A 26762-nucleotide genomic window follows, 5' to 3' on the forward strand; every position below is an offset into this window, starting at 1 on the left:
GTGAGTGTGAGTGAGTGTGAGTGTGAGAGAGAGAGAGAGGGAGGGCTATGAACAAGTGAAGAGGAAAGGAGAGAGAATGCCATGAGAAAAGCAGAAGTAGTAGGGGACAGTACAGTGACAGAGAATTAACAATGTTCTCTGGAGCAAAAAAGTGAGGGCTTAGGTGGCGAGATTGTCTGCCCAGAGTTGAGGTGTGTGACCTCTGTTCTGGCTAAAAGACTTGCAGTGGGACGGGGAGGAGTCAATGGTCGTGGTCCATGTTAGTATCAATGACATATGTAGAACAAGAATAGAGGTTCTACTGAGAAGTTAGGTGCTAAATTTAAAAAAAAAACCTCAAAAGTAATAATCTTTGGATTACTATCTGAGCCATGTGCAAACTGTCATAGAAGGAATAAGATTAGAGAAGTGAACGTATGCTCAAAGACTGGTGTGGGAGAAGTGCGTTCTGGTTGATAGGGTCAACCAGCACTGTGAAATATGGGATCTGTACTGTTTGGATGGTCTTACACTTGAACTGTCCTGGGACTGGTGTTCTTGCATAACCAGGAAACAGAGAGGGTTTTAAATTAAATTGTGGATGGTTTGGGGGAGGGAAAGGAGGATGATCAGGCTCAGGTAAATATAACAAATCAGACAATACAGTTGAGACAAGAGAGCAAACTCCTAATGTGGAATATGAAGGACAATAAAACTGGTAGGAAAGGTCAGAAACAAAAAAAAACACCGAAGAATAAATCAGTAGTCAAGACTAAATGCTACAAAACACAGAATAATAAAAAGCAAATACTCTTTTTTTAGCATTTGTAGTATTAATAACAAAGTGAATTGGTAGTGCACACTAAATGATCTGATGGATATTACAAAGGTGTGTCTTGCACCATGACAAGATCGGGTTTAGATTAGATTAGATTACCTACAGCGTGGAAACAGGCCCTTCAGCCCAACCAGTCCACACCAACCCTCCGAAGAGTAACCCACCCAGACCCATTTCCCTTTCACTAATGCACCTAACACTTTGGGCAATTTAGCATAGCCAATTCACCTGGCCTGCGGGAGGAAACCGGAGCACCCGGAGGAAACCCACGCATACACGGGGAGAACGTACCCAGTGCTCGAGGCTGGAATCGAACCTGGGACCTGGTGCTGTGAGGCAGCAGTGCTAACCACTGAGCCACCGTGCCACCCCAATACTTCTGAATACTAATACTATATAGCAGTCAAGAAGAATAAGAATAGTTATATGAAGATATTTATATGAAGATGAAGCCATGTGGACGATCTCTTGCGAAAGTGATCTATAGGCCCCCATACAGCAACCTTGTTGTAGGAAGGATGTAGATGAAGACAAATTATGCTTTTATGATCAAGGGACAGCAATGATTATGGGTGATCTTAATATAAATATAAACTAGAAAAATAGCTTCAATGAGTAAATAGAATGCTTTTAGATAGTTCCTTTAAGCAGCCTGTGTGGAAAAGACCAGGTGCTGTTCCTTTATCATACAAAGAGGGGATATTCACTGATGATTGCACAGTGTTCAGCTCCAGTCGCAACTCCTTAGATAATGAGGCAATCCATCCTGAGCAAGCTCAATGCAAGCTGGAGGAACACCACCTGAGCACTTCACAGTTTCAGGAATTCAAGATCGAGTTCCACAACTTCAAAGTATGACCTCTGTCCTCCATTTTACTTATATTGCTCACACTTCTCCTGTCCTGTCTTGTTTTTGACTTGTTTACTGGATGCATTTTATCGTTTTTGCACCTTCGTTTACATCCGTTTTACACCCCTATTTTTCCTTTACCACAACTATCACTTCTTTTCTCTGCTGCTTTGGATACCCTCGCTCTACTTGCCCCCACCTCTTTTGCTGGACTCAAAACATTAACACTTTCTTTCTTTGCAGGTGCTGCCAGACCTGCTGAGTTGCTCCAGCACTTAGTTTTTTTTTCAAATTCCAGCATCTGCAGTATTTTGCTTTTATCATAGCATGGTTAGAAGATTGGCTAACAAATAGAAGACAGAATTGAAAGGGCACTTTCAGGAAGCCAACCCGTGGAGTATCACAAGGATCAGTGCTCGGGCAACAATTATTTGCAATAGATGTTAATAGCTTGGATTAGGGAATTGAAAGTACAAAAAAGGAGACAGTTTTGTGGATGACTCAAAAATATGTGGAAAGCAAAGTGGTGAAGATGACACAAAGAATTTACAGGTCGAAATAGACAACGTTGACTCTCCACCTCCTGATGCTGCCAGGCTTGCTGTGTTCTTTCAGCCTCCTGCTTGTCTAACTTGGATTCCAGCATCTGCATTTTTTTTTGTCTCTGATAGAGACAAGGGAACAAAAACTTGGCAGCTTGGATTTAATGTAGGACAATGTGAGGTTATGTATTTTGGCAGAAAGAATAGAAGAGCTGAATATTATTTAAATGGATAAAGCCTGTAGAAAGCTACAGTACAAAGGGATTTGAGAGTCCTTGTGCATAAATCACAAATATCTAGCATACAAGCTCATCAGGTAATAAAGGAAAATTGAATGTCGGCCTTTATTTCAAAGAAACAGAGCATAAAGCTTGTCTATATCCCTCTGCAGACTCACCTTCCTTCCCACCCTGTCCTTTTCTCAGTGATTTTCACTATAAGCTTAGAGTTGACTGATGACTGGTAAAGTCTAAATGTTTTCCAGTTCATGGGTCTTGGAAGTAGAATTCGTCTGGATTATGATAATTTGTCTTTCACGAGTATGAAATGATCATTGGATAAAAGAGCTCAATGTAAGGTAGCATCTCGTAACTTAAATAGATAGCTACATTGTAAGTATAAGATTTGAGATCTTTTCCAAAAATCAAACTAAAAAGAAACAAATGTTTCCAAAGTTTCTTCTAATTTACTGGGTCAATGAAAGGTATTAAATTTTTAAAATAACATGTTTAATCATTCTATTTTGAATAATTTTTCAATTTAAATTTTATATATCTTTAGATTAGATGAGCCACTTTCACCAGTTTTACACACGAAATGTAAAAACAGTTTATTTTCTTGGATCTAATTTCTTAAGTCTGTTGCAAGGTTTAATCATGTAAGATATTGGGCAGTTAAACATTCATATCGAATGAATGGATCAGTTGGAATGGATCAGAACAAACTTCTCACTACAACTGTTTTAATGAGATTTCATCACTTCTTTGATCACTTTATACACTATGAAATGGCAAAATTACACTATTGCAGCTAACAATTAAACTAAAAGTTTTATTTAGAGAGTTAACATGCAGAGCACCAACATTCATTAGCATTGTTTTAACAAGAAGCTGAAAGAAAAACATCCAAAATTTCAAAATAAGTTGTCAAGTTAAGGCAGTTAAAAGGTGCACTTTCTGCTGATATTCAGGACAACTAAACCTCAATACTTTAGAAGTGAAGTGTGTAAAAATTAAGTTGTAAAAAATAAACAACATTCATATTATGTATGGATAAGCCAAATTTTAATAATTACAATGCTATGTAGGAGTGCACCCAATTGATCAAGCTGATTCAAAACATAATGTGCTCTAAACATAAAAATATTGGAAAGGCTTCATTCATTTAGCATGATTAAATGTGTGCAATAAAGCGGTGATAAACGCAGAAGTCAATTTGTTTACTATTTAGCAAGTTTTGTAATTTTAACTTGACTGATAAATACCATTTGGGGATAGGTCTTTTTTAAACTTGTAATTACTTCAAATTCAATTAAACATGGTCTCAAATTGAAGGGGAAAGTTTAGTGATTAAGACACAAGTAAATGCTAAGTCAACATCACCAGGAAATGAAGACAAACAAGAGACAGAGAAGACTGTTGAAAATGCTCACCATGTGTCATCAACAGGCTCCCTGTCCCTGCAAGATGGAAAAAACAGCTCAGAGGGAAACTAAGGAAAAGGTGCAAATCAGCAGGGTAACAGCGAGGGGATACAAACAAATGAAAAACAATATGCTGCTACTTTATAATGATAGAAGCATTTTAGAAATATGCAAGTTATTACCAATAATATTATCTTAAGAGAGGAAGCACGGTCTATTGAGTATTAATTCGCAAAACAGAAGCATCACTTAAAAATCCCCTTCATTAAATATTACTTGTTTAACACTCACTCTGAAGTGATGTCAATATGTCATGGAAACTAATCAGATTCTGTCCTGCCTTGAACATAAAACACTCTAAGATTCTTTATAGAGAAACACCTGGGCATTGTGCACAGGTGTGGGGATGAAGTGGCAAAGACACTACTAAAATCTAGACTTTGGAAAGGGATTTACAGATAGGGAGAAAGGAAATGAAGAGGAGTTTGATACATTAGGTTTGACTCAGCTGAGCCTAACAAGGTGGGAGAAATACATTAGAGGAAATCAGAGTTAAGTTAAAGGTTACAACAGACTATACAGATAATACAATTCAGAGATAAGGTGAATAGAGCTATGGAAGGAACTTCCCATTTGTTCTGCTTTTGGAGGAAGGGGAACAAGTTGATGGGTAAATTAGCAACTGGAGTCACTGTACATTGAGAAAAGTGGAAGTAAACTAGAAATGAATATGATCCAAGATTTGGCACTGGAGTTTTGGATAACTTGTATGGATGGTGAAGCTTTAGAGGCAAAGAAGGTGTCACAGATGTGGTTGGTGTGCAATGATAAAGTCAGGAATAAATATTTTGATTGAGAGGAGAACGATACTATAAATGTTGTATAAATAGAAGTAGTCTTAACATTGGTGAAGATATGGGTTGGAAACTGCCCTGTATCATGAAAGACCTGAACTTATAGATCTTTAGTACAGCCCAAGTGAGTAGGAAAAGATACAGTAGCAAACTGTAGGCACTCTGGCAAGGGTTCAAAATAAATGTTTTGGTCTTTGAGATTTAACTGGAGGAAATTATGACTCATTATAACATGTTGCAAAGACAGAACACCAACAGAAATGTGAACAAGTTTTAAAAATGGAACCTTTATTTGGTTGCATGTCCAGTTCTGTATTGTGCTTGAACAATGTTTAACAATTACACAGGAAACATTACTAAAACAAAACTTATTGCAATATTTGAAATTCTCCAAGATTTGAAGTAAAATTTTAAAAATTATTTTCTCAGACGGGGGAGTGAACGCACCTAAAATATCTTATCTTCAAGTGTAAACAGTGGTGACCATTACTTCATCACAGATGACCTCTCTTGTTTCACAAACAGCTTTGTAGATAAAATAACTTCGATACTGGTCTTTGTCAAACCAAAAGAATGAACTGTTCAAGTTTGTGACATGGTTATATTATCCTTAAAGCTGGCACTCAGTTGCCTGAAAAATGTTTTTCAGCCTGTTTTAGAAGAGAGGCCATTTTTTCCAAAGATGTTCTTACTTCAAAATGGACAATGGGACCTTTGGAGTCACAGAAATAAATGTTCAAAAATACTACTGAACAAAACTACATCTACAAATAGCTACAAGTAAAAAAAAGAGGGAAAAGAAGAATTTAAACATTTGAAATGAAATCACAAAATTTTCTCAGCATTTAGAAATATACACATTGTAAAATAATAGCATGATACTTTTATTATTATAGGATTTGTGTCAAGAATTTTGAATGAATTGTTTCATTTTAAAAATACACTTTTAGAAGACTGGAATTCTCTGGGGTGCTGACAAACTAATGGTTAAAGAGAATACTTCAACATGTTTTATTGGTTCTGTAATGTGAGGACATCCAGCTTACATCACTGCACCTGGTGGGAATGTCTATTGCTACTGTTGTACAGAACATAGCTCTCTGCTGAAAACTGCAATCTAATTTGGGTCTACTGTGTCAATGCAATTCATTGTACGCTTTCTTTCCAATTTGAACATCTTCAACTTCAAAAAGATTAAATTGTGACTGATGGGAGATGGAGAAGAGATTCTTTGAAATTCCTTGAAAGTATCCAATTTATGGAGTATCACAGAATGCTGCAGCACAAATAGGCTGAGATGAGCAAATAAACAAGGAGATTCCAACCTCAGTTTTACTGCTTTGAAATAGAAACAGTTTTGAACATTCATAGAAGGGAAAACAAGAAGTGGGTACAAGGTTGCACAGCTGCCTCATAGCAAATAGACTTGTTAATAGGTTCCATACCTATTTTGTTAGATAATATTGGTGCATTACTGAGGAAAACAAAAACATTATCTCATCCTGCTTTCAAATCCATCCATGGCTTCACCCACTCCCTGGTCTTCTAGCCATATAACTAACCAAGAGCTGTTTGAATTTTGACCTCTTGTGCAGCGACGTTTCTCTGCTTTGCTATCTGCGTCATAACGTCTGGAATTCTCTTCCTTCTACCATGTTCCAACTCTTTCAAGATGCATTTTAAAATGTCCTTTTGTATTAACTCTTTCATGACCTATTCTATGAAAGAAAACCATGAGTTCTCCCTACTCAATCTCAATGAAAAAAGATTTTTAGTAATTTTCATATTATTAATTGAGAGACATCCTCTGTGTAAGTTAGCTTTGCATTTCTCACATTAGAACAGTAATAACACTGCAAAAGTAATTCTCTGGCTATGAAGAACTTTGGGCATTCTGAAAGGTGCTAAGTTATTTCTATCCATCTGCTCATGTGGCTTAGTGTTCATTGGACCAGATGCAGCAGTTCATTGCCACATTGTGCACCCAGAAACTACATGCTTCTTAATTATGTGCTGGTTCACTGTTGGAATAGTCCTTATTTACGTCCTCCATTTCATATCTGTTTTTCCTTTCTACAGCATGTTAGCTAGGTCACAGACCACGTTATTGTACAATGCTATATTAGCTATTTAAAACCAAAATGGGCACCCGCATGGGCCCCAGCTATGCCTGCCTCTTCGTAGGATATGTGGAACAATCCATCTTCCGCAACTACACTGGCCCCACCCCCCACCTTTTCCTCCGCTACATCGATGACTGTATCGGCGCCGCCTCGTGCTCCCACGAGGAGGTTGAACAGTTCATCCACTTCACCACACCTTCCACCCCGACCTCAAATTCACCTGGACAGTCTCAGATTCCTCCCTCCCCTTCCTCGACCTTTCTATTTCTATCTCAGGCGACCGAATCAACACAGACATCTACTAAAAACCGATCGACTCCCACAGCTACCTGGACTACACCTCCTCCCATCCTGCCCCCTGTAAAAACGCAGTCCCATTCTCCCAATTCCTTCGACTCCGCCGCATCTGCTCCCAGGAGGACCAGTTCCAAAAACGCACAACACAGATGGCCTCCTTCTTCAAGGACCGCAATTTCCCCCCCAACGTGGTCGACAATGCCCTCCACAGCATCTCCTCCACTTCCCGCTCCTCCGCCCTTGAGCCCCGCCCCTCCAAACCCCACCAGGACAGAACCCCACTGGTCCTCACCTACCACCCCACCAATCTCCATGTACAGCGCATCATCCGCCGCCATTTCCGCCACCTCCAAACGGACCCCACCACCAAGGATATATTTCCCTCCCCTCCCCTATCAGCATTCCGTAAAGACAACTCCCTCCGTGACTCCCTCGTCAGACCCACACCCCCCACCAACCCAACCTCCACTCCCGGCACCCTCCCCTGCAACCGCAGGAGGTGCAAGACTGGCGCCCACACCTGGGAGGGGTGGGCGCGAGTCTTGCACCTCCTGCGGTTGCAGGGGAGGGTGCCGGGAGTGGAGGTTGGGTTGGTGGGGGGTGTGGGTCTGACGAGGGAGTCACGGAGGGAGTGGTCTTTACGGGGTGCTGGTAGGGGAGGGGAGGGAAATATATCCTTGGTGGTGGGGTCCGTTTGGAGGTGGCGGAAATGGAGGCGGATGATGCGCTGTACATGGAGGTTAGTTCCTTGGTGGTGGGTCCATTTCCTAACCTGCAATCTTCATCCCGACCTCTCCGCCCCCGCCCCCGCCTGACCTATCACCCTCACCTTGACCTCTTTCCACCTATCACATTTCCGACGCCCCTCCCCCAAGTCCCTCCTCCCTATCTTTTATCTTAGCCTGCTGGACCAACTTTCCTCATTCCTGAAGAAGGGCTAATGCCCGAAACGTCGATTCTCCTGTTCCCTAGATGCTGCCTGACCTGCTGCGCTTTTCCAGCAACACATTTCCATCTATCATAAATCAGCTTAAGGCTGAGTAAGAAAAAAAACTAATAAGGAAGGTGTGGCTACATTCCTGTAAATGAATCACTTGTTTAAAGAAAACACGATGGTAAAGAATTGGCTCCCAAAGATTTAGCACTTTGTAACTGCTGGGGGTGCATATGTTGTTCATGTCTTCCGAATTCCTTTGATATACAGGATCTCTCCAAGAAAATTGTATTTAGTTGAGAAAAAGTACAGCAAAAAACTTGTTTCCTGTATTATTTTGACAAGTAAAACATATCAATGGAAATTCATTTGTAGATAGTGAGAATGAATTGTTGAAAATGAACTGATTGAAGGACCAACAACACAAACTCTGAAACATATAATTACAAACTAAATTTTTACAGCATAAAAAGTCTCAAACCATTTGGTATGGAATACTATATAAGTGGTAAACAACTGAACTACACATTTTAAATGGAAGATTTCAGTCTGCATTAAAGTTATAGCTAGCCAAAAACAAATTTCAATGTTGTAAAGATCATAACATGGATCTACTCCTTGAACCATATCCTGTTTATAAATGTCATAGTTGAAGAATCTTTGGTAGCTAGTATGGCATTGAGTCACATATGTCTAACGTAGTGATCTTTTTAGATATAAATAAATGAATATGGTTATAGCCTTTTTAAAAAATTTAATTGCATCCATGTTTATGTAATAGTTTAAGCTAACTGGCACATCATATGAAAAACAAGAGTAGACAAAAGCAACACATCTAGCTACATCTGTGCAATATTTTGTATACAGTACCTGCAGTGGTGCTTTCTGCTAGCCAGCCAAAATCGACTTTCACAGCCATAGCATTGTGGAGCCAAATGATCAGGGTACCATCGAGTCACCTATGATGAGACATTGGGAAATCAAGAAACAGTATTTTTTGAAAAAGATACGACCCCAAGTTTCCAAATTTTAACTGCACTTTAGTCTTCCAAGCAACAAATTCCTACCCTTCATTATGAATTCAAACTGCTGTGTGGAAAAACTGAACTATTGCTTATCCCTACTATGCTCACAGACAAAATAATTGACTGTATGAATTGAATTCTGGAGGGTTTTGATGTACAAGTTTCCTACTGGGAAACCAGAATGTCCATCTAAAACAACATTCCCTAGAAATCAATTAAATGTAGACGTGCACAGAGAAAGCATGAAACACACACAAACAAAACAACCAGATGTTTTTAGTAACAAAAGAAAAAGGATTCTGGAGGAGCATCAGTAATACGCAAGAGAGAAAATAAAAACTAAACTCGGAATTTTAATTTACAATGGATAATTTTAATATTCCAGACAACAGAGAGCAATGATATCGCAACAGATTGTTCTCAAAAGCTGCTACTCCACCTGAACTCTTCAGAAAAACACTGCCAGAAATCACAACACAGTGGCTTATGATTTAGAATTTACAGTGAAAGGCTTGGTTTTGAGTAAGTTACAAACCAAACATTTTTGACTTTATATACTGACACATAAGACCATAAGACATAGGAGCAGAAATTAGGCCATTCAGCCCATCGAGTCTGCTCTGCCATGGCTCAAAGGTTTCTCAACCCCATTCTCCAGCTTTCTATCCATAACCCATCACCTCCTTGACAATCAAGAACCTATCTATCTCCACCTTAAATATACTCAATGACCTGGCCTCCACAGCCTTCTGTGGCAGTGAATTCCATAGATTCACCACTCTCTGACTGAAAACGTTTCTCCTTATCTCATTCCTAGGGATCTAGTCTCTCCTACCAACGGAAACATCTTCCCAACATCAATTCTATCCAGGTCATTCAGTTTTTGTAAGTTTTGATTAGATCCCCCCCCCACTCATCCTTTTAAACTTCATCAAGAATAGACCCAGAATCTCAAACATTCCTCATTAGATAAGCTTTTCATTCCTGGGACTATTCTTGTGAACCTCTTCTGAACCTCCTGAGATATGGGGCTCAAAGATTTGCGCACAATACCCCTAATGTGGTCTGACCCGAGCCTTATAGAGCCTCAGAAGTATATCACCTTGGAATAAAATGAAAATCAGGCAAGGACCAGATACTTTAATCAGCATACAACAACCTACATTTCTATATGCATACTTTACTTAGGAAAATGTCCCAAAGCATTTTACAAGAATTCAATTAGGTACAAATTAACATTCAGTTAAAGGTTCAGACACTAAGAAAGATGATATTAATATGGGCTAAAGTGGTTGGAAGGTATACTGAGGCCAACAGAAAGTTAATGGAGTTAATGATTCATTCTTATAGTGCACAATATTGTCTATTCACTACGTATGGATGATCCTATACAATCAGATGCAAGGGGAAGGCAGAAGCATCTCACTAATTTTTAAACAGAGGAAAACTTTTCTTTGAAATAGCTTTTCCCAATATTTTTCAACAGCATTTCTTCCATCACATTTAAATGGTAAGCAAACAGATATTTGCTAGTGTACACTATTCTCATTTTGAAATGATCCAATTGAGATCAGTGAGTAACACCAACACACATACTGAACATTGTATTATTGAATTTCAAATTAAAACTGAATTTACAAAAAAGCTTTCATGATAATTCTATGGGATTCAATGGTCATGGTTTTCATTTGGCACCATGAAGGAGTTATTCAATTAATAGAGCAGTAGCTTAATGGGAATGGCAAGATACTTTGAAACCATGATAATAATACCCAAGTTAAAGACCTACTATTGTGACATTCTCAGTAGAGCTCAACTGGACGAATGCAGATATCTTTTTACAAGGATGAGTGATGCCTCAAACGTCAATGTGGTGAATGGGAATGAATTTTACTTTAGGTATACAACCCAGTTCTCATCACTTTAGGGCCTATTACTGCGTTGTACTGTTCTATATTCTATGTCATGACTTTGCACAGCTTTGTGAATAGATCAAGAATGAATTGGTATAGTTAACCTCCATAGTAAACTTTGAAAGAGAATTAACTTCGGAATAGTCTTAAAATTCTGACTTTGGTATGCTATGCTATCTTTGTTGCATGGTTTCTTAAGCTGAAATTTAATTTACTTCTTTTGCATAAAGATGTTCCTGGCCCTTTTCATTAATTCAATGCTTCATCAATTTCTTGACCACTCATTTTCTCGTGCAGTCTATTCTTTCTTCTTTGTGCTTTGTAGCAGTTCTTAAACTGTCAACCTATAGTGTTTTTTAAAAGTTGAAAGTGGATTACTAATACTACTGATGGAACTTCATCCTGAGAAGTTCCATTGAAATTTTCTCCACTTATTTTGTGCTTCACCTATCTCTAACCTTCAAATTGTTCAAGAATTGCATTTGTTCTGCATCTAGTGAAGAGTTTCACTGCTTACATTTTTCTTCCTGGTATGCTTGCTTAAAGAACAGAAGCTCTCAATTTTTTAATCATTTTGTACAGTTTCCATTTCTTACTGAAGCTGCATTTCTCACCTCTGTGTCCTGTTTTTCCACTTGCTCCCAGCTGGTCTCAGAGAATATTTCTGTGCTGCAGCGAGATAAGCAATTCTGATCCATATTGCTCTCAGAGTCTGGGATAGAGGTCTAATTACAGAATACAAATAAGAATGGTAAAGTACAATCCAAATCTACCAAAGTATTTGCAACCCAGCAACAAAGTACTTACATCTTCACTACTAAGAGGGAGATAGTTTTCTAAAACATTAATGGAATCACAACCCTCAGACAACATGTGCATTTTATATGAATACTAATAGAACTCAGATCTTCAATCTCAAAAATGCAGAATATTCTTATTAATAACACTGTTTATAGCAATGATATAAACCAATAACATTCTTCATAATCAAATATTTGTTAATAGTTGGTAAACTCTCTTAGAACATCATTCAAAAAACATTAAATGAGTCACAAAAATAGGTCACCTAGTACATGAAATCCAAATCATATTTTGCCTTGGGGGGATCACACATCCTATAGCTGCTAACAAATCCATGAATCCAGAGTTTCATTTAAGTTAAATGTGTTAAAGGCGTGTCAGACATAAAATTTATTTTTGCTGTTTTAATAGTTGATAATAGTTGAATTCAATTTGTCTGTTCCTTTCCCCTCCTGTAGAGAGGCAAGAAGCTTTCTGCTCATTTAAAAAAATTCTTAGTTCAGAAAGAGTTTGTCAGACTTTGTCATCGAATTAGTTTCCTCTCACGTACATCATTTCCATAATCAGATGATCATAAATTTTGAATAAACAAATGTGTGTAAACTTCAGACCACGATAAAGAATCTTATTCCAAGAAAAAAAAACTATGCAACAAATTAGGAGTCTTATGTAAAATTTGTATAGTTTGATAATTAGATGCTCAGTTGTACGGCATTGAAAGCCACATCAATTTAAGTGGCATTCTGTTCCAATAATTGCTCGGTATTGTTGTATGTATTAAAAAAGAGAATTGAGTGTGAACTAATTTCATTTGAATTCAACATAATTTCCTTGTCTCGTATTCCTTTCAGAAAGCAGTGATCTATCCAATATTAAAGTACCAATGACTTTGTTTATAATAATTATATACAAAAGTTGGCTGGAAACCAATAGCAGGCTAATCGGCAGAAAAGGTCATCACAGCCATGCCTTACTGATGCCAATATAGGGATCCATTAGAGATCCAAGAGTCTTGAGGATTCTTTTTCAGTCTATAGACCACAACACAGACAGCTGAACCAAATATTACGCAAATCTGCGCTAACCCGGGTTTGCACGAATGGATACAATGCACTTATTTAATGAGCCCCAGGCTGTTTTTTTTGAAGCAGTGGCAACAAATCAGGTATTAAAATATTCTCAAACAATCAACAGGTAAAACAGTAAACATATTCCATCATGTTTAGTAATTATAAAAAACACAACAAATCAGCATAGCACAAAATATCTCCAAGTAATCATGGTGCGATACATCATAAAAAAATACTCAAAATATATTAGATTGCAATGGCAACCTATCAAAGCTATCTTTTCAGTATTGACCTTTTAGGTAAAGAATTTGAAATACTGTTTCAATGATTGTTACCCAAAATTTCCCCTCTGAGTGAAAAATATTCTCAATCGAAAAAATATATTACCTGTGGACATTAAGTAATCTGGATCATCATAAGCGTTTTACGCTAATAGATTCCAAAATAATTCCTGGATGTATACACTATTTTGAAAATACAAAAGTTTAAAAAGTGTTATGCCAATGGATTTTTAAAAAGTCATAAAACTGTATGTTTCACTCAAATAGCCAATGAGCAGGGCTTTTGTTGTATCTGCTTCCTAGGAACATCTAAAAAATTTCCAAAGTTGTAGAATATATGATAGCATTAAAGATAATTAAACAATTTTTCATGGAATGCTTAAGTGTGCCATAACCTCACAATGGCATCAGTCCATAAGATTAAACATAAAGATCACCTAAGAAAATTAAATGTGATAACATGCCATAATAAAGATAGATTCCAACCATCTCTAAATTTCTCCACTTCCTTTCTCAAGATGATGTGTCCTGTTGGAGGCCAAGTTGATTAGGAAACAGTGGTTTGTCTACCATGTATATTAATATCTATGATCACCTAGAGGCATTGGCAGCTATCTGTATTTGCAACGTTTTTATATATTTAAAAAAAGTTTGTTTTTTACGTGCATCTTAAGTTTAAATTTGTAACTTCTTTTTTCACACTATTTTCAATTGTTTTCTTCTCTCATGAAAGCTTCAACTTCTTGCTGTCCAAGTCAGCCTAGACAGAGAGCACTAGAGAGCCATTCAACCATTTCCTGAAGAAGGGCTTATGCCCGAAATGTCGATTCTCCTGTTCCCTGGATGCTGCCTGACCTGCTGCGCTTTTTCAGCAACACATTTTCAGCTCTATATCATAATCGAAGACAATCATGAGAATAGAATCCCTACAGTTTGAAAACAGGCCATTAGGCCCAACAAGTCCATAATGACCTTCAGAAGAGTATCCCACCCAGACGTATTCCCCATCCCTATTACTTTACATTATCCCTGCCTTTGCACATAATGTTCACATCCCTGAATACTAGGGACAATTTAGCATGGCCGATTCACCTAATCTATATTTGGACTGAGAGAGGAAACCAGAGCAATTAGGAAACTGATGCAGACACAGGGAGAACGTGCAAACTTGACGCAGACGGTCGCCCAATTCTGGAATCGAACCCGGACCCTGGCACTGTGAGGCTGCAGTGTTAACCACTGAGCCACCGTGCCTCCCTTGAACCACCGATCCTGCCGAAGATTTACACATACATAATTTGGCACATAGACACGGGATGAAAAGACTCATCATCGTTAGGCACTCCAAAAGAATATGGTGCATACAACTGGATTCAGGAATTAGGAAGTTCTGTGATGATGCTGCTTCTTTTACAAGATTATGTTGTCCTTGGGTTTTTTTTAAAAAACCAGGAGGTCGTATAAACACAGGTTCTGAAAATTCTATGTTTGGATCAGTTTTAGGGCCAATTTGATTATAGCTAACAAAAGCTTTTTGCCTGAGGCAGTATCCAAGTTTAAAATAAACACTTGTACAATGAAAGGGTAGTGGCCAGTTGTCCCAGCTCAGCTTTTCTCTGGTCTGGTCTGGCTATTCCTGAAAGTAGACAGTTGCGAAGCTGCTGAAACCAAAGAAGCAGGTCCATGCTGAACATCTCTGACTTCAGTCCTGTGAGACTGTGTTTGATTTTATCTTTTGTGCCAAGGATTGTTTATGGGGATTGTTGCAAGTATTGGGAACAGCATCATTAAACTGGGATAGTCAGTTGGGTTTTCAGATAAGTTATTTGGTATTCTGTTCTCTTTTGTTTATGTTTCATTTGGTAATCTTGTAAATAAATTGCTTTGTTTAAAATTAAGTGGTTTGACCATACATCACTCCTGGAATATCCGCGTTACACCTGCTTAAAACAACTAGCAAAGTTAGGGACTGGGCCACTTTCTTGGAATGCTTTGAGGTGCCTGACCTGGTCTGTAACAGTTCAAACAGAAAACAAGATTGAGCCAAATGACAATTAAGTACAGATTGGTGGATGTCCAAGGGTAAATACTAATCAAACCCAATTTGGAATGGAGGATAAAGATAGAAGCTGTGTTAATATAGACAAACTGATCTCAAAGATTCTACTGACTAAAAAAGCATCCCAATGCATCTCTTAAAAGATAAAGACACAATATAAACACAAACAGTGGACTCAATAGAGACGGTTTTTAAAGTACTTAGCTGTTGGATGATGCCAACCATATTCAGCAAACGTGCTATATTTATGTCAAATGAGCTTTGAGAAGATTTGTAGCTCAGGCTGAGCTTCTGGATGTAAGTTTGCTCACTGAACAACAAACTGCCATTCAAACTACCAACAAACAACAACAAACTGCCATTCCTAGATGTCATAGTACAGCGAACAGCCAATGGGGAACTTCAAACCAGCGTCTACAGGAAAACAACACATTTGGACCAAATACTGAACTACAGAATCAATCATCCCAACATCCACAAATGAAGCTGAATTAGAACATTATTTCAATGAGCCACCACACATTGCAGGACAGAGGAACTACGAAGAGCAGAGGAAAATCACCTATTCAAAAGGAATGGGTACCCAATGACCACAGTCCACCAATTTCTCAGTAACAAACCCAAACAAGCAGACAAAACGCATCCAGAAACTCTAGCCACTCTCTCCTACATCAAAGACATCTCAGAAATGACTGCCAGACTACACAGACCCCTTGGCATCATGGTAGCCCGCAAACCCACCAACACACTAAAACAGCAGCTAATGAACTTGAAAGACCCTGTACAGAAAACAAGCAAAACTAATGTCATCTACAAAATATCTTGCAAGAACTGTAACAAACACTACATTGGGCAAATAGGCAGAAAACTAGCCACCAGGATACATGAACATCAACGAGCCACAAAAGGACATGGCCCACTCTCACTAGTATCTTTACATACAGATGAGGAAAGACACCACTTCGATTGGGACAACACATCCATCCTAGGACAAGCCAAACAGAGATAAGCACGAGAATTCCTAGAAGCATGGCATTCCAACGAAAACTCTATCAAAAAACACATTGACTTGGATCCCATTTACCACCCCCTGAGAAAAAGAACAGGAAATGACATCACCACCCCAAGGAAACCTAAACACACAAATAAAAAGCAGGCCATACCATCAGTGCTTCACCTGAGGCTCACTGATGATGCTACCTAGTATGGTGACAAAACATCTGAAAAGAAACCTTCCAGCTCAGCAAGCAAACTTACATCCATTTATGTCAAATCTATCAAGTGACTATGAATATATAAGAACGTATACAAGTTTTAAAAAAAAAAATTCAAATGCACTTCTTTATCAAATTTCACACTCAAGGAGGAATGTAGGAAAGAAATCTGGATATTAATCAGCAATGTAGTTTCAGTTTCATGTAGCAGCATTTTGTATCTTTACTTCAGATTTCCAAAAGCTGTAATGTTTGTCTGTTGTATTACATCATTTCTTTATAAAAGGCTAAAACAAATCACACTCCTACCAGACCATAAAGCTGCTCATGAAAGAGCAAGGTGGTTTAACCAGAGGGTCACCACACGTCAGGTGAAGGGAGAGATTAAGAAAGTGGGCTCTTTCATGGTTACCAACTAATGTGGAAATTGAACCCATGCTGTTGAAATCACTTTGTCATTAACTAGCCACCCAGCCAAACTGAGCTGACTGACCCTATTTCTTTGTATTGAAAGCTTAAATGTAATAATTTGTATTTAAATAGCATTCGTAAGATACTAAAACGGCCTAAGGTATTTCACATAACTTATCAGGCAAAATGTGACATCAAGCCACAGAGATATTGGAGCTAGGTTTTAAGTAAGGGAGGGTAGAAGGATAGAGAAGCAGAGGCTTATGAAGCAAATTTCAAACCTTGGTAGCTGAAGGCACGCCATTAATAGTATTGCATTGAATAGCATGGATACACAAGTTGTTTACAGAGTTAACAAATGACTAGGTTGTGGGGGGATTTGAACAGTAGAAGAAGAATTTTAAATTCGAAATGTTGCTGGATTAGGAGTCAAAGTAAGTAGGTGAACATATGGATACTGGATGAACAGAATTTAGTGCAGTTAGTGTCTGAGCAGTAGAGTTTGCAATATCTGAAATTTACACGTTGGAAAGTGGAAGGCCTGTCAGAACAATATTAGCATAGTTAAGCATAGAAGTAACAAAAGCATGGAAGAGGGTATTCAGTGTTGCTGTGCTGCAATTATTGGAACTTGTTTGACTGATGCTTAATCAAACCTTAATAACAAGCCCTAAAATGCAAAAACACAAACGTAAGTTTCACACTTCCTAAGTTTGATTCTCCCTGTTCCATTCTCCCTCATAGCCCTACACACGGATGAAAAAAACCCCACCATTTCGACTGGGACAACACATCTATCCTGGGACAGGCTAAGCAAAGACATGCCAGAGAATTCCTAGAGGCATGGCACTCCAACCACAACGCCATAAACAAACACATAGATTTAGATACCATCTATCAACCCCTCAGAAAACAAACAGGAAATGACATCACCACAAACCCCAGGAACCCCATCCAGGACAAACATATAAATAGATAGCAGAGACAACAGCTTCGCTTCACTTGGAGGTTGCCACTGATGATGTTACCTAGCCGGGTAATGAAACGTCTGGATATCAAACCTACAGCTCAGCGAGCAAACCTACACCTTATTCCATACATATATTTGTCCTCACTTGGAGGACTCCCAAAAAGAATTTTCAATACTGCCATCTAACTATCCCCTCCAAAATACTGAATTTACCTGCTTTTGAATAGAAACATAGAAGATAGGAATAGGAGGAGACCATTCAGTGCTTCGAGCCTGTTCTGCCATTCATTACAATTATGGCTGATCGATCAACTCAATAGCCTAAAACTGATTTCTCCCCATAACCTTTGATCCCATTTGCCCCAAGTGCTATATATAGCTGCCTTTTGAATACATTCAATGTTTTGGTCTTTAGGTCTCTGATCATCCTCTCTGGAGATAGGAGCCTTTACTCAAGATTTCCTTGGATTAGACTAATTCAAAGCCAATGTTTCCTAATCAGGGAATTTTGAAAGTTTGTTGAGACATGCCATTCAACTGTTTGTCTCTCTTTTTTAAAGTCTTTGAGTGAGATATCAATCATTCCCATCATTTAATGAGAAACCCATGAGCAGCAAGGGAACCAAAGCAGGTTCCCTCATCAGCCATTAGCAATAATAGCTGTTACTGAACTAGTTACTGAGCTGGTAAATGCATAATATTTATATTTATTTAATTCCAATACATTCTAGTACAATTATTTTATATGCTGTGGACCATTTAAAAATGTCAGCAATATAACAAAGAAGTCATTCTGAAAACTAAAACTAATTTTATACCAAATATTCTAAGTTAGTCATTTCATTCAGCACAATCTTCTGACTGTACACAGAGGTACTCGCATAGATAATAACAATATTGTACAAGATAATTAAAATTACAGATGCTAAAATGCATTAATATTTAAGACCCAAGCTCAAAATGATAATTATAAAAATTAATGAATCTATTCCAATTAAAAGACAAGGAAAACTACAGAGACATTTAAGCACAACATATTGCTGTTACATTTGACTTTTTTTTGTCGATTTGGGCTTTTCATTTATTCCACTGTAATGAATGATACAAAAATAAAAATAGGCAGAAGCAAGAAAATAAACACCATTATACATTTTTCCCCTAGCCTATTTAATGGTGAAATTCTAACAGCATGAATTAGACTGAATGACCAAGAGTTTGTTCAATTAGATCATCTTTATAGTGTTTCACAAGATATAGGCGGAGACCTGAATGAAAACCCGAGTTACAGGAGTAATGAAAATGAGTAAAAACTCTATATGTTAGAAAGCCAAAAGATTTAAGAAAAATGAAAATATTTTAGCATTTTCAGGTTTTGTACTAAAGGTAAAGGGTTTTGGAATTTCCTAAAGGAAATGCAACTGAAGGTCAGTAAAAGGAATTGGGGTACTGAAAAAGCCAGATGGAGGAATGGGGAATTTGAGCTTTATAAAAGTGAAGAGGCTGAAGAGATAGGAAGGGGCTAAGTCAGAAAGAAATCTGAAACCATCAATGATAATTCTAAATATGAAGTGTTTGGGAATCAGAAGATGAGAGTGAATTTACAATGTGAGATTTGAATTGTGAGCAGGACTTGGTGCAGGATGTAGATAGCAGAGTATTCTAGAAGTTCAAATTTAAAGGAAGCAAAGCTGTCCAGGACAGCATTAGATTAGTCCAGTCTACAGATAACAAAGGCACTGTTCAGCAGCACGTATGCTGATGGCTTTGGGTGACTTCAGAGGTTGTAGAAGGCAGTCGCTGATGGATGGGTTCAGTGGCAAGAACCTGAATGGCATTTTGGCAGAGAAAATGAGGGTTCAGTTGGAGATAATTATGGAACATCAAGGACTGGATGTTAACGATGAGTAGAGATAGCAAAGAGGTTTAAAGATGCAGCTGTATGTCAAGCACTTAGACATAAGATCAGCTTCAGCAACTAAGAACAACTCTGTCAAGGGAACCATTCAGATGGAAATTGTCCAGACCAGGATTAATCCTTGAGGAATGTTTCAGCAAACATGCAGGGCTGAGTGGGAAGAAAACTAATCACTGAAAATGCTGTGGCTACAAACAAACATATAAGATTGGAACAAAACTTAATATTAAAAGATTTAACATAGCTACTATTGTACCAATATATTACTCCATGCAAGTAAAAAACAAAACAAAATTATCAGTAGATTCTGTATGGTGGAGGCTCATCACAATACATCCAGACTGTGTAACAGCAACAATATCCATTGTCAGGATAGCAAGGGTTTGTCCCTACCTCTGGTTCAAGTCCCATCTGCCCCGGAAGTGTATCATAACACATCTGTCCAAACGGGTTAACTAAAATATTTTGATAAACAATGTTTTACTAAAAATAACTTTAAAAGGGGAGCTGGTGGTACTGAGGGGTTTGTTAGGGGCTAGGTGGCCGTTCAGTCAATAAACTAATCACAAGGAAAGGGTGCCTTGAGTCCTAATTCAGCAGAAGACTAAGCTCCTACTTAGTATGTTAAGAATAAATGTCTGAGGTAGAAAGGTTGCTTACATATCATCAACATTGGTTTTTAATTTAATTTGATTACTATGATTCGAAAATCTGACAGTTTAAATAAAAAGAATTGTTGTCCACAAATACATCATACAATCAACATTAATAATGCAAAAAAAAAATTCCTGGACTTACCACTTCGTCACTAAAATCTCCATTAAAACGCAGGGATGAATTACTAAAATGCTGGCACTCCAGCCTGCTCCACAGTTCTTGCACCTGTTTTTTTAAAGTTTCTACCTCCTGCTGATGCCCTGCCTCTATCTGACGAAGTCGCTGTTGAATAATATCATTGTAAGTGGCCAGCCCATCATCATCCAAATGGCTTCGTGTAGGTTGATCTGGGCTTGTGACTGGCTGTTGTTTTCCAGAGCAGTAATGCGACCACTTGGGATGGGGGTTTCTAAAATGGCCAGATGGAAACTGCAAAGAGCTGCAACTAGCTGCAGAAACTTGTCTACTTAACACCGTTTTCCCTCTCAACTCGTCTCCATTTATACAGAGTCCATTAGCTGTGATATTTCTTTGAGTACCACTTCCAAAGTCTGTTGTTTTTTCCACAACTGTATTTTCACTATTGACTTCTCCATTAGGAACAAATCCATCTTTACATTCACTTAATGACAAGGCACAAGGAGGAGGCTGTGAACTTTGAACGCTTTTATCTGAAGTCCTATGTAGGTCATTTGCAAATCTTGATTTCAATACCATGTCCTGGTTTTCAGGTATAAATTGAGAAAAACTATTTTCAGTGTCTACAGCAGGTATCATGGTACCATTTCCTCTGGTATTCAAATAAGGTTTATCACTAGAGTAGGTTTGTGGTGCTTCCTGATTTGTTCCATCTCCCGTTAAAGTTTCAGTAGAACTTTCCAAATTTGATATCTTCTCCTCCAGTTTGTCTGGAGTGAATAAATGGGGTAAGCAAGGTTGAGTTGTAGTATATTGATTTTCTGGTTCAATACTTGGACTAATCAAACCATTTGCTTCCGTAAACGATTCTGGATAACTTGAAGAATTTTCAGTAGCCACCTTTATGAAACCAGCATCTATACCATGCAACAATGGAATCTGAGTTGTGGACTCTACCAACCCATCCTGGGTCCCTTCTTCTGAATTTGTAACAAGCCCAGAATTAGGCTCAGTACTTTCCATTTCATTCATTGCTAATGTTTCCGAAGATTCTGTGACAAAAGTTACCAATTGATTAGTCAGGCCACTGTCAAGCTCGCTTTTGTTACTTAAAACATTTACGACTCGTTTTAATTCTGTTACTGGTGCATCCTTCGACTGCTCCTCCAACCCACTATCTTCTTTAGAGGCTTCTTGTAAAATATTCTCCATTTGACCTTCCCCAACACCAGCAGCTACAGAAAGTTCAGCTCCCAAAGGATTCTTGCCTAGCTTTCCCATTTCCAGTGCTTCACTGTTGAAGGAATCATCTAGTCCATTCCCATCCATCAATCCCCCTATTCCAACACTGTTAAGTTCCAAAGACTTGCGATGTTCCTGCCATTTCTCATTTAGACTTGGATCACTGGAGCGTCTATTTGCTGTAGGCCCAGGATTATCGCAAACTGTTGTCAAGTTGTCAAATGATCTAGTCTTTGGTAACCTTTGGTAACAGAAATATATTTATCAATTAACTGTTTAATATATTAGGATCAATTCTGGTTTCTCCATCTACAACTGCAATTCCAAAATGAAATAGCTATCAATAGCCAAGAAGGAAAGAGGTTAATAAAAGGTCATGGGGTTGGTTAGCTCAGATGGTCAGATACCTAGAGGGTGGAGCAAAATAATGCAAATAGCATAAATCCCTCTAAATCCTGAGGAAGTCCATGCAAATCTGCTTCCTGGCCTTGCCCCAGGTTGTGTCTGCAAGAGTGCCCTCAAGCTATAAAATTATTTGTCTGTTTAACAGAAAGAGGGAGATGCATATGATCCTGTGTAGTAATAAGCAATTAGTCCCTTAAGAAATAAAATCCAAGTAAATATCTTGCAGTTTTATTCAAGTAGCTGCAAAGTAATTTATTAAGATAGTTTCTAAAATGGTATAGAAAAACTACTTCTTGATACCCCCTAAACCTAAATGATTTTCATATTAATGCTATTAGTAGATTATTTGATGCATCACTTGAGTCAGGGTTTTAAAAATATTCAGTTGATAAAACAAGGCACTTCTTTTGTACATGGGAATGCAAAATGGGCCATGTGTTTGTACTTGCAAAGCAAAAACATTAGCACAAATATTTCAACTATGCACTAAATAGTTTTTTTCCCTTTTGAAGGACATATCCAGTCCAAAGACTTTTAAAAATACATCTGTACTAAACTGGAATTGGACAATTTAATGCTGTGATCTATTAGATAATCTTTGTAGTTCCCACATTTATTAAAGTTAAGATCTACAATATTAAACAGGATGACAGAAATCTTCATTATTTGGACTGAATTTCAAGCGAGGCTTTTCTTCAAAGTCCAGACTTGCTGGCTTCTTTCAGTTTTCTTGAAGCTAGTTCCTTAGCCTATCCTGCTGTCAACCACATTATTTTGCTTTGTTTTAAGCTAAATGCTCAATTGAAAACCAAGAAAGAAATGTTTAATCTAGTTTAGCATCCAGATTCAAGCAGTTTCAACATTAAAGTAGTTAAAGTTGAAAAGGGACATATGTCAGATTAAGAGAGAGGTCAAAATTATGGCAATTAGGAGTTCAATGTAGGAAAGTCTGAGGTCACCTACTTTTCACATAAAAATCAGAGTATTTTCTAATAATCTAGGATCTCTGGAAGAGCATGACCATGGGCAGAAGTCGCTAAGAGCTGGACTGGCAAACTAAGTAAAAGGGGAAATAAGGGTCCTTATTTCAGGAAGACTAGAATACACAGGAATGGAAGTTACTTTATAGTTTTTACAAAGATCTGGTTAAATCTTATCTGCAGTATTACATTCAGTTCTGGGCTTGAAGAAGGCTATATTATTCTTTTGGGGTGTAATGTGGATGCAACATAATTCTAACAAAACTAAAAGGATTTAAATTATGGAGGCAGATTGTGTAGACTAGGCTTGTATTCTTCTGAATAGAAAGAGGATTAAGGAGTGATCTGAATAGGGATGTTTACAGTTAAATAATGTGATAAGAGTAGACAGACATGAATTATTTTCTTTACTGGATGAAGTCCAGGAGAATATAATCTTAAACTTAGAGATAGGTTATTGAGTGGACTATTTCAAAAGTAGTTGAAATATGGAACTTTCTCTCCAATATGCTGTTGAAGCAAAGTCAAGGTGAAATTACAAATTAAGATTCATACTTTCTATCATGCCAAGATATTTAGGGTTATGAATAAATGCAGTTAGGATCTAATTAGCTGTGATCTAATTGAAAGGCAGAACAGGTTTGAGGAGCTGTCACTTTTATAGAATAAATTAAAATATTAATGTACATGTGAGCCAAAATACACTTCTATTTCATTTTTGTAAGGATATAAGTAACCCTGGCAGCACTTGTTGACCATTCATAGTTGCCTTTGAACTGACTGATTTTCTAGGTCATTATGGAGGTCAGTCAAGAGTCAACCACATTGCTGTGGGTCTGAAGCCACATGTGGATCAGATGAAGATGGCAGATTTCCTTCCCTAAAAGGACATTATTGAGCCAGAAGGATTTTTAACAACAATTGACAAAGATTACATTAATACTTTTGGTTCCAGAATTTTGGTAAAAATTGAAATCAAATCATACCATCTACCAGTATGGGATTCAAACAGAAGTCCCCAGCAGTAGCTAATGTCACTAATCCAGTGATATTACCACCACATCACCCTCTCCCTGCTAACATGGGCTTGCATTTCCCAATCAAAATATCAAGTCAGTTATAGAATCATAATTATACGGCATGGAACCAGACCCTTCAGTGCAACTCATCCATACTGACCAGATATCCTAAATAAATCTAATCCAGTTTGCCAGCATTTGGCCCATACCCCACTAAACCATTCCTATTCATATACCCATCCAGATGCCTTTTAAATGTTGTAAATGTACCAGCGTCCACCAATTCCTCTGGCAGCTCGTTCCAAACATGCACCATCCTCTGCGAGAAAACAATTACCCCTCAGGTCAGTTTTAAATTTTCCCCTCTCACCTTTAAACTATGCCCTCTAGTTTTGGACACCCTACCCTGGCGAAAAGACCACAACTATTCACTCTATCTATGCCCCTCATGATTTTACAAGCCTCTATAAGGTCACCCCACAGCCTTCAATGCTCCAGGGGAAAAAGCCCCACCTTATTCAGTCTTTCCCCACAGCTCAAACTCTCCAATCTCGGCAACATCCTTATAAATCTTTTCTGAACCCTTTCAAGTTTCACAACATCTTTCCTAAAGCAGGGAGACCAAAATTGAACACAGTACTCCGAAAGTATCCTTAACAATGTCCTATACAGCCGCAGCATGACTTCCCAACTCCTATATTCAATGCACTGACCAATAAAGGCAAGTACGCCAAATGCCTTCTTCACCACTCTCCCTATCTGCAACTTTACTTTCAAGGAATTATGAACCCGCACTCTTGGGTTCCTTTGTTTGGCAACATTCCCCAGGGCCAGACCATTGACAGCATAAATTCTGCCTGGATTTACTTACCAAAATGCAAAATCTCACAATTATCATTAAACTCCATCTGTCACTTCTTATTCCACTGACCCATCCAATCAAGGTCCCATTGTACTCTGAGATAACCATCTTCATTGTCTACACCACTAGTTTTGGTGTTATCTTCACTACTCCTTTATTCATTTCCAAATCATTTATAAATGATGAAAAGCAGTGGACCCAGCACTGATCATTGCGCACACTACTGGTCACAAACCTCCAATTCGAGGAACAACCTTCCACGACCACTCCGTCTCTACCTTCAAGTCAATTTAGTATTCAATTGGCTAGCTTCCCTGGATTCTGTGTGATCTAACCTTGCTGATCAGCTTACTATACAGAACCTTGTTGAACGCCTTGCTAAATTCCGTATAGTCAACATCTACTGCTCTGCCTTCTTCAATCTTCTTAGTCACTTCTTCAAAAAACTCAATCAAGTTAGTGAGACATGATTTCCCATGCACAAATCTATGCTGACTCTCCCTAATCAGCCCTTGCCTTTCCAAATGTGTCTAAGTGCTGTGCTTCAGAATCCCCTCTAACAACTTACTTCACCTCTGACGTCAGGCTCATCCCTTTATACTTCCCCGGTTTTTCCTCACCACTTCTGTTAAATAATGGCACCGCATTAGCCAACCTCCAGTCTTCCATCCCCTCACCTGTGGCTATCAGTGATACAAGTGTCTCAACAAGTGGCCCAACATTCACTTCCCTAACTTCCCAAAGTTCTGGGATACACCTGATCTTGTCACAAGGATTTATTCACCTTTACAGGTTTTAAGATGTCCAACTCCTCTTCTGTAATATGGACACTTTTCAACATATTACTATTTATTTCCCCAAGTTGTCTAGCTTCTATATCCTTCTCCACAGTAAATACTGATGCAAGATACTCATTTAATATCTTACCCATTATCTCTGGTTGATCTTCAAGAGGCTCTATTCTCTCCCCAGTTACTCCTTTCTCCTTAACGTATTTGTAGACTCTCTTTGGATTCTCCTTAACCTTATTTACCAAAGCTATGTCCTCTTTTTGCCTTCCCAATTTCCCTCTTGACTGTAATACTACTGCCCTTGTACTCCTCTAGGGATTCACTTGATCCCAGCTGCCTATACCTGACATATGTCTCCTCCTTTTTCTTGATCAGAGGCTCAATTTCTCTCGTCATCCAGCATACCTTACACCTACCAACCTTTCCTTCACACTAACAGAAGCATATTGTTTCTGAACTCTTACTATCTCATTTTTAAAGACCTCCCATTTTCCACCTGTCCCTTTACATGTGACTAGCTTCTCCAAATCAACTTATGAAAAGTAATTGCCCAATACTGTCAGAATTGGCCTTACTCCAATTTACAACTTCAACTTTTAGATCAAGTCTATCCTTTTCCATATTTTAAAACTTGATGAAGAAAAATTGACTTTTTAAACAAATTTAAGAGTTTCTGTGAACCAGACACTAAAGGATTGAAATCTAGTACAGAGGAAACTAAGGACTTAGACATTGAAATATTCAAGATTATGAAGGGGTTTGAAAGGGTATATACTGAAACATTTTCTCTGGCTGGAGAATCTAGGACAAGGGAACACAGTTTCAGAATATCAGATCAATCATCTAGAACTGAGTTAAGGAGAAATTAAATCACAAAAGGTTGTCAAACTTTTGAATCTCAACCCAAGGGTTGCAGATGTGCCATCACTGAATATCTTTCAGGGCTAAGC

At 38.1% G+C, this 26762-nt stretch overlaps 1 protein-coding gene across 8 annotated transcripts in view; it reads right to left on the minus strand.

The window, feature by feature from the left end:
* Positions 1–26762, minus strand: part of mtmr3 (myotubularin related protein 3) — a 98374-nt gene that overhangs the window by 4865 nt on the left and 66747 nt on the right. For 4 of the 8 annotated variants that reach the window (XM_043715815.1, XM_043715814.1, XM_043715818.1 and 1 more), the window contains 4 exons: positions 20517–21996; positions 11612–11722; positions 8930–9018; positions 3861–3887 (listed from right to left, as the gene is read on the minus strand). In XM_043715815.1, the coding sequence (XP_043571750.1) occupies positions 3861–3887; positions 8930–9018; positions 11612–11722; positions 20517–21996 (1707 nt within the window). Of the gene's footprint in view, positions 1–3860; positions 3888–4973; positions 5418–8929; positions 9019–11611; positions 11723–13255; positions 13333–20516; positions 21997–26762 lie in introns of those variants that run through there. The other 4 variants (XM_043715819.1, XM_043715823.1, XM_043715821.1 and 1 more) reach the window with 3 other exon arrangements.

The sequence above is a fragment of the Chiloscyllium plagiosum genome, chromosome 25, assembly GCF_004010195.1.
Source record: "Chiloscyllium plagiosum isolate BGI_BamShark_2017 chromosome 25, ASM401019v2, whole genome shotgun sequence".
Taxonomy (NCBI): domain Eukaryota; kingdom Metazoa; phylum Chordata; class Chondrichthyes; order Orectolobiformes; family Hemiscylliidae; genus Chiloscyllium; species Chiloscyllium plagiosum.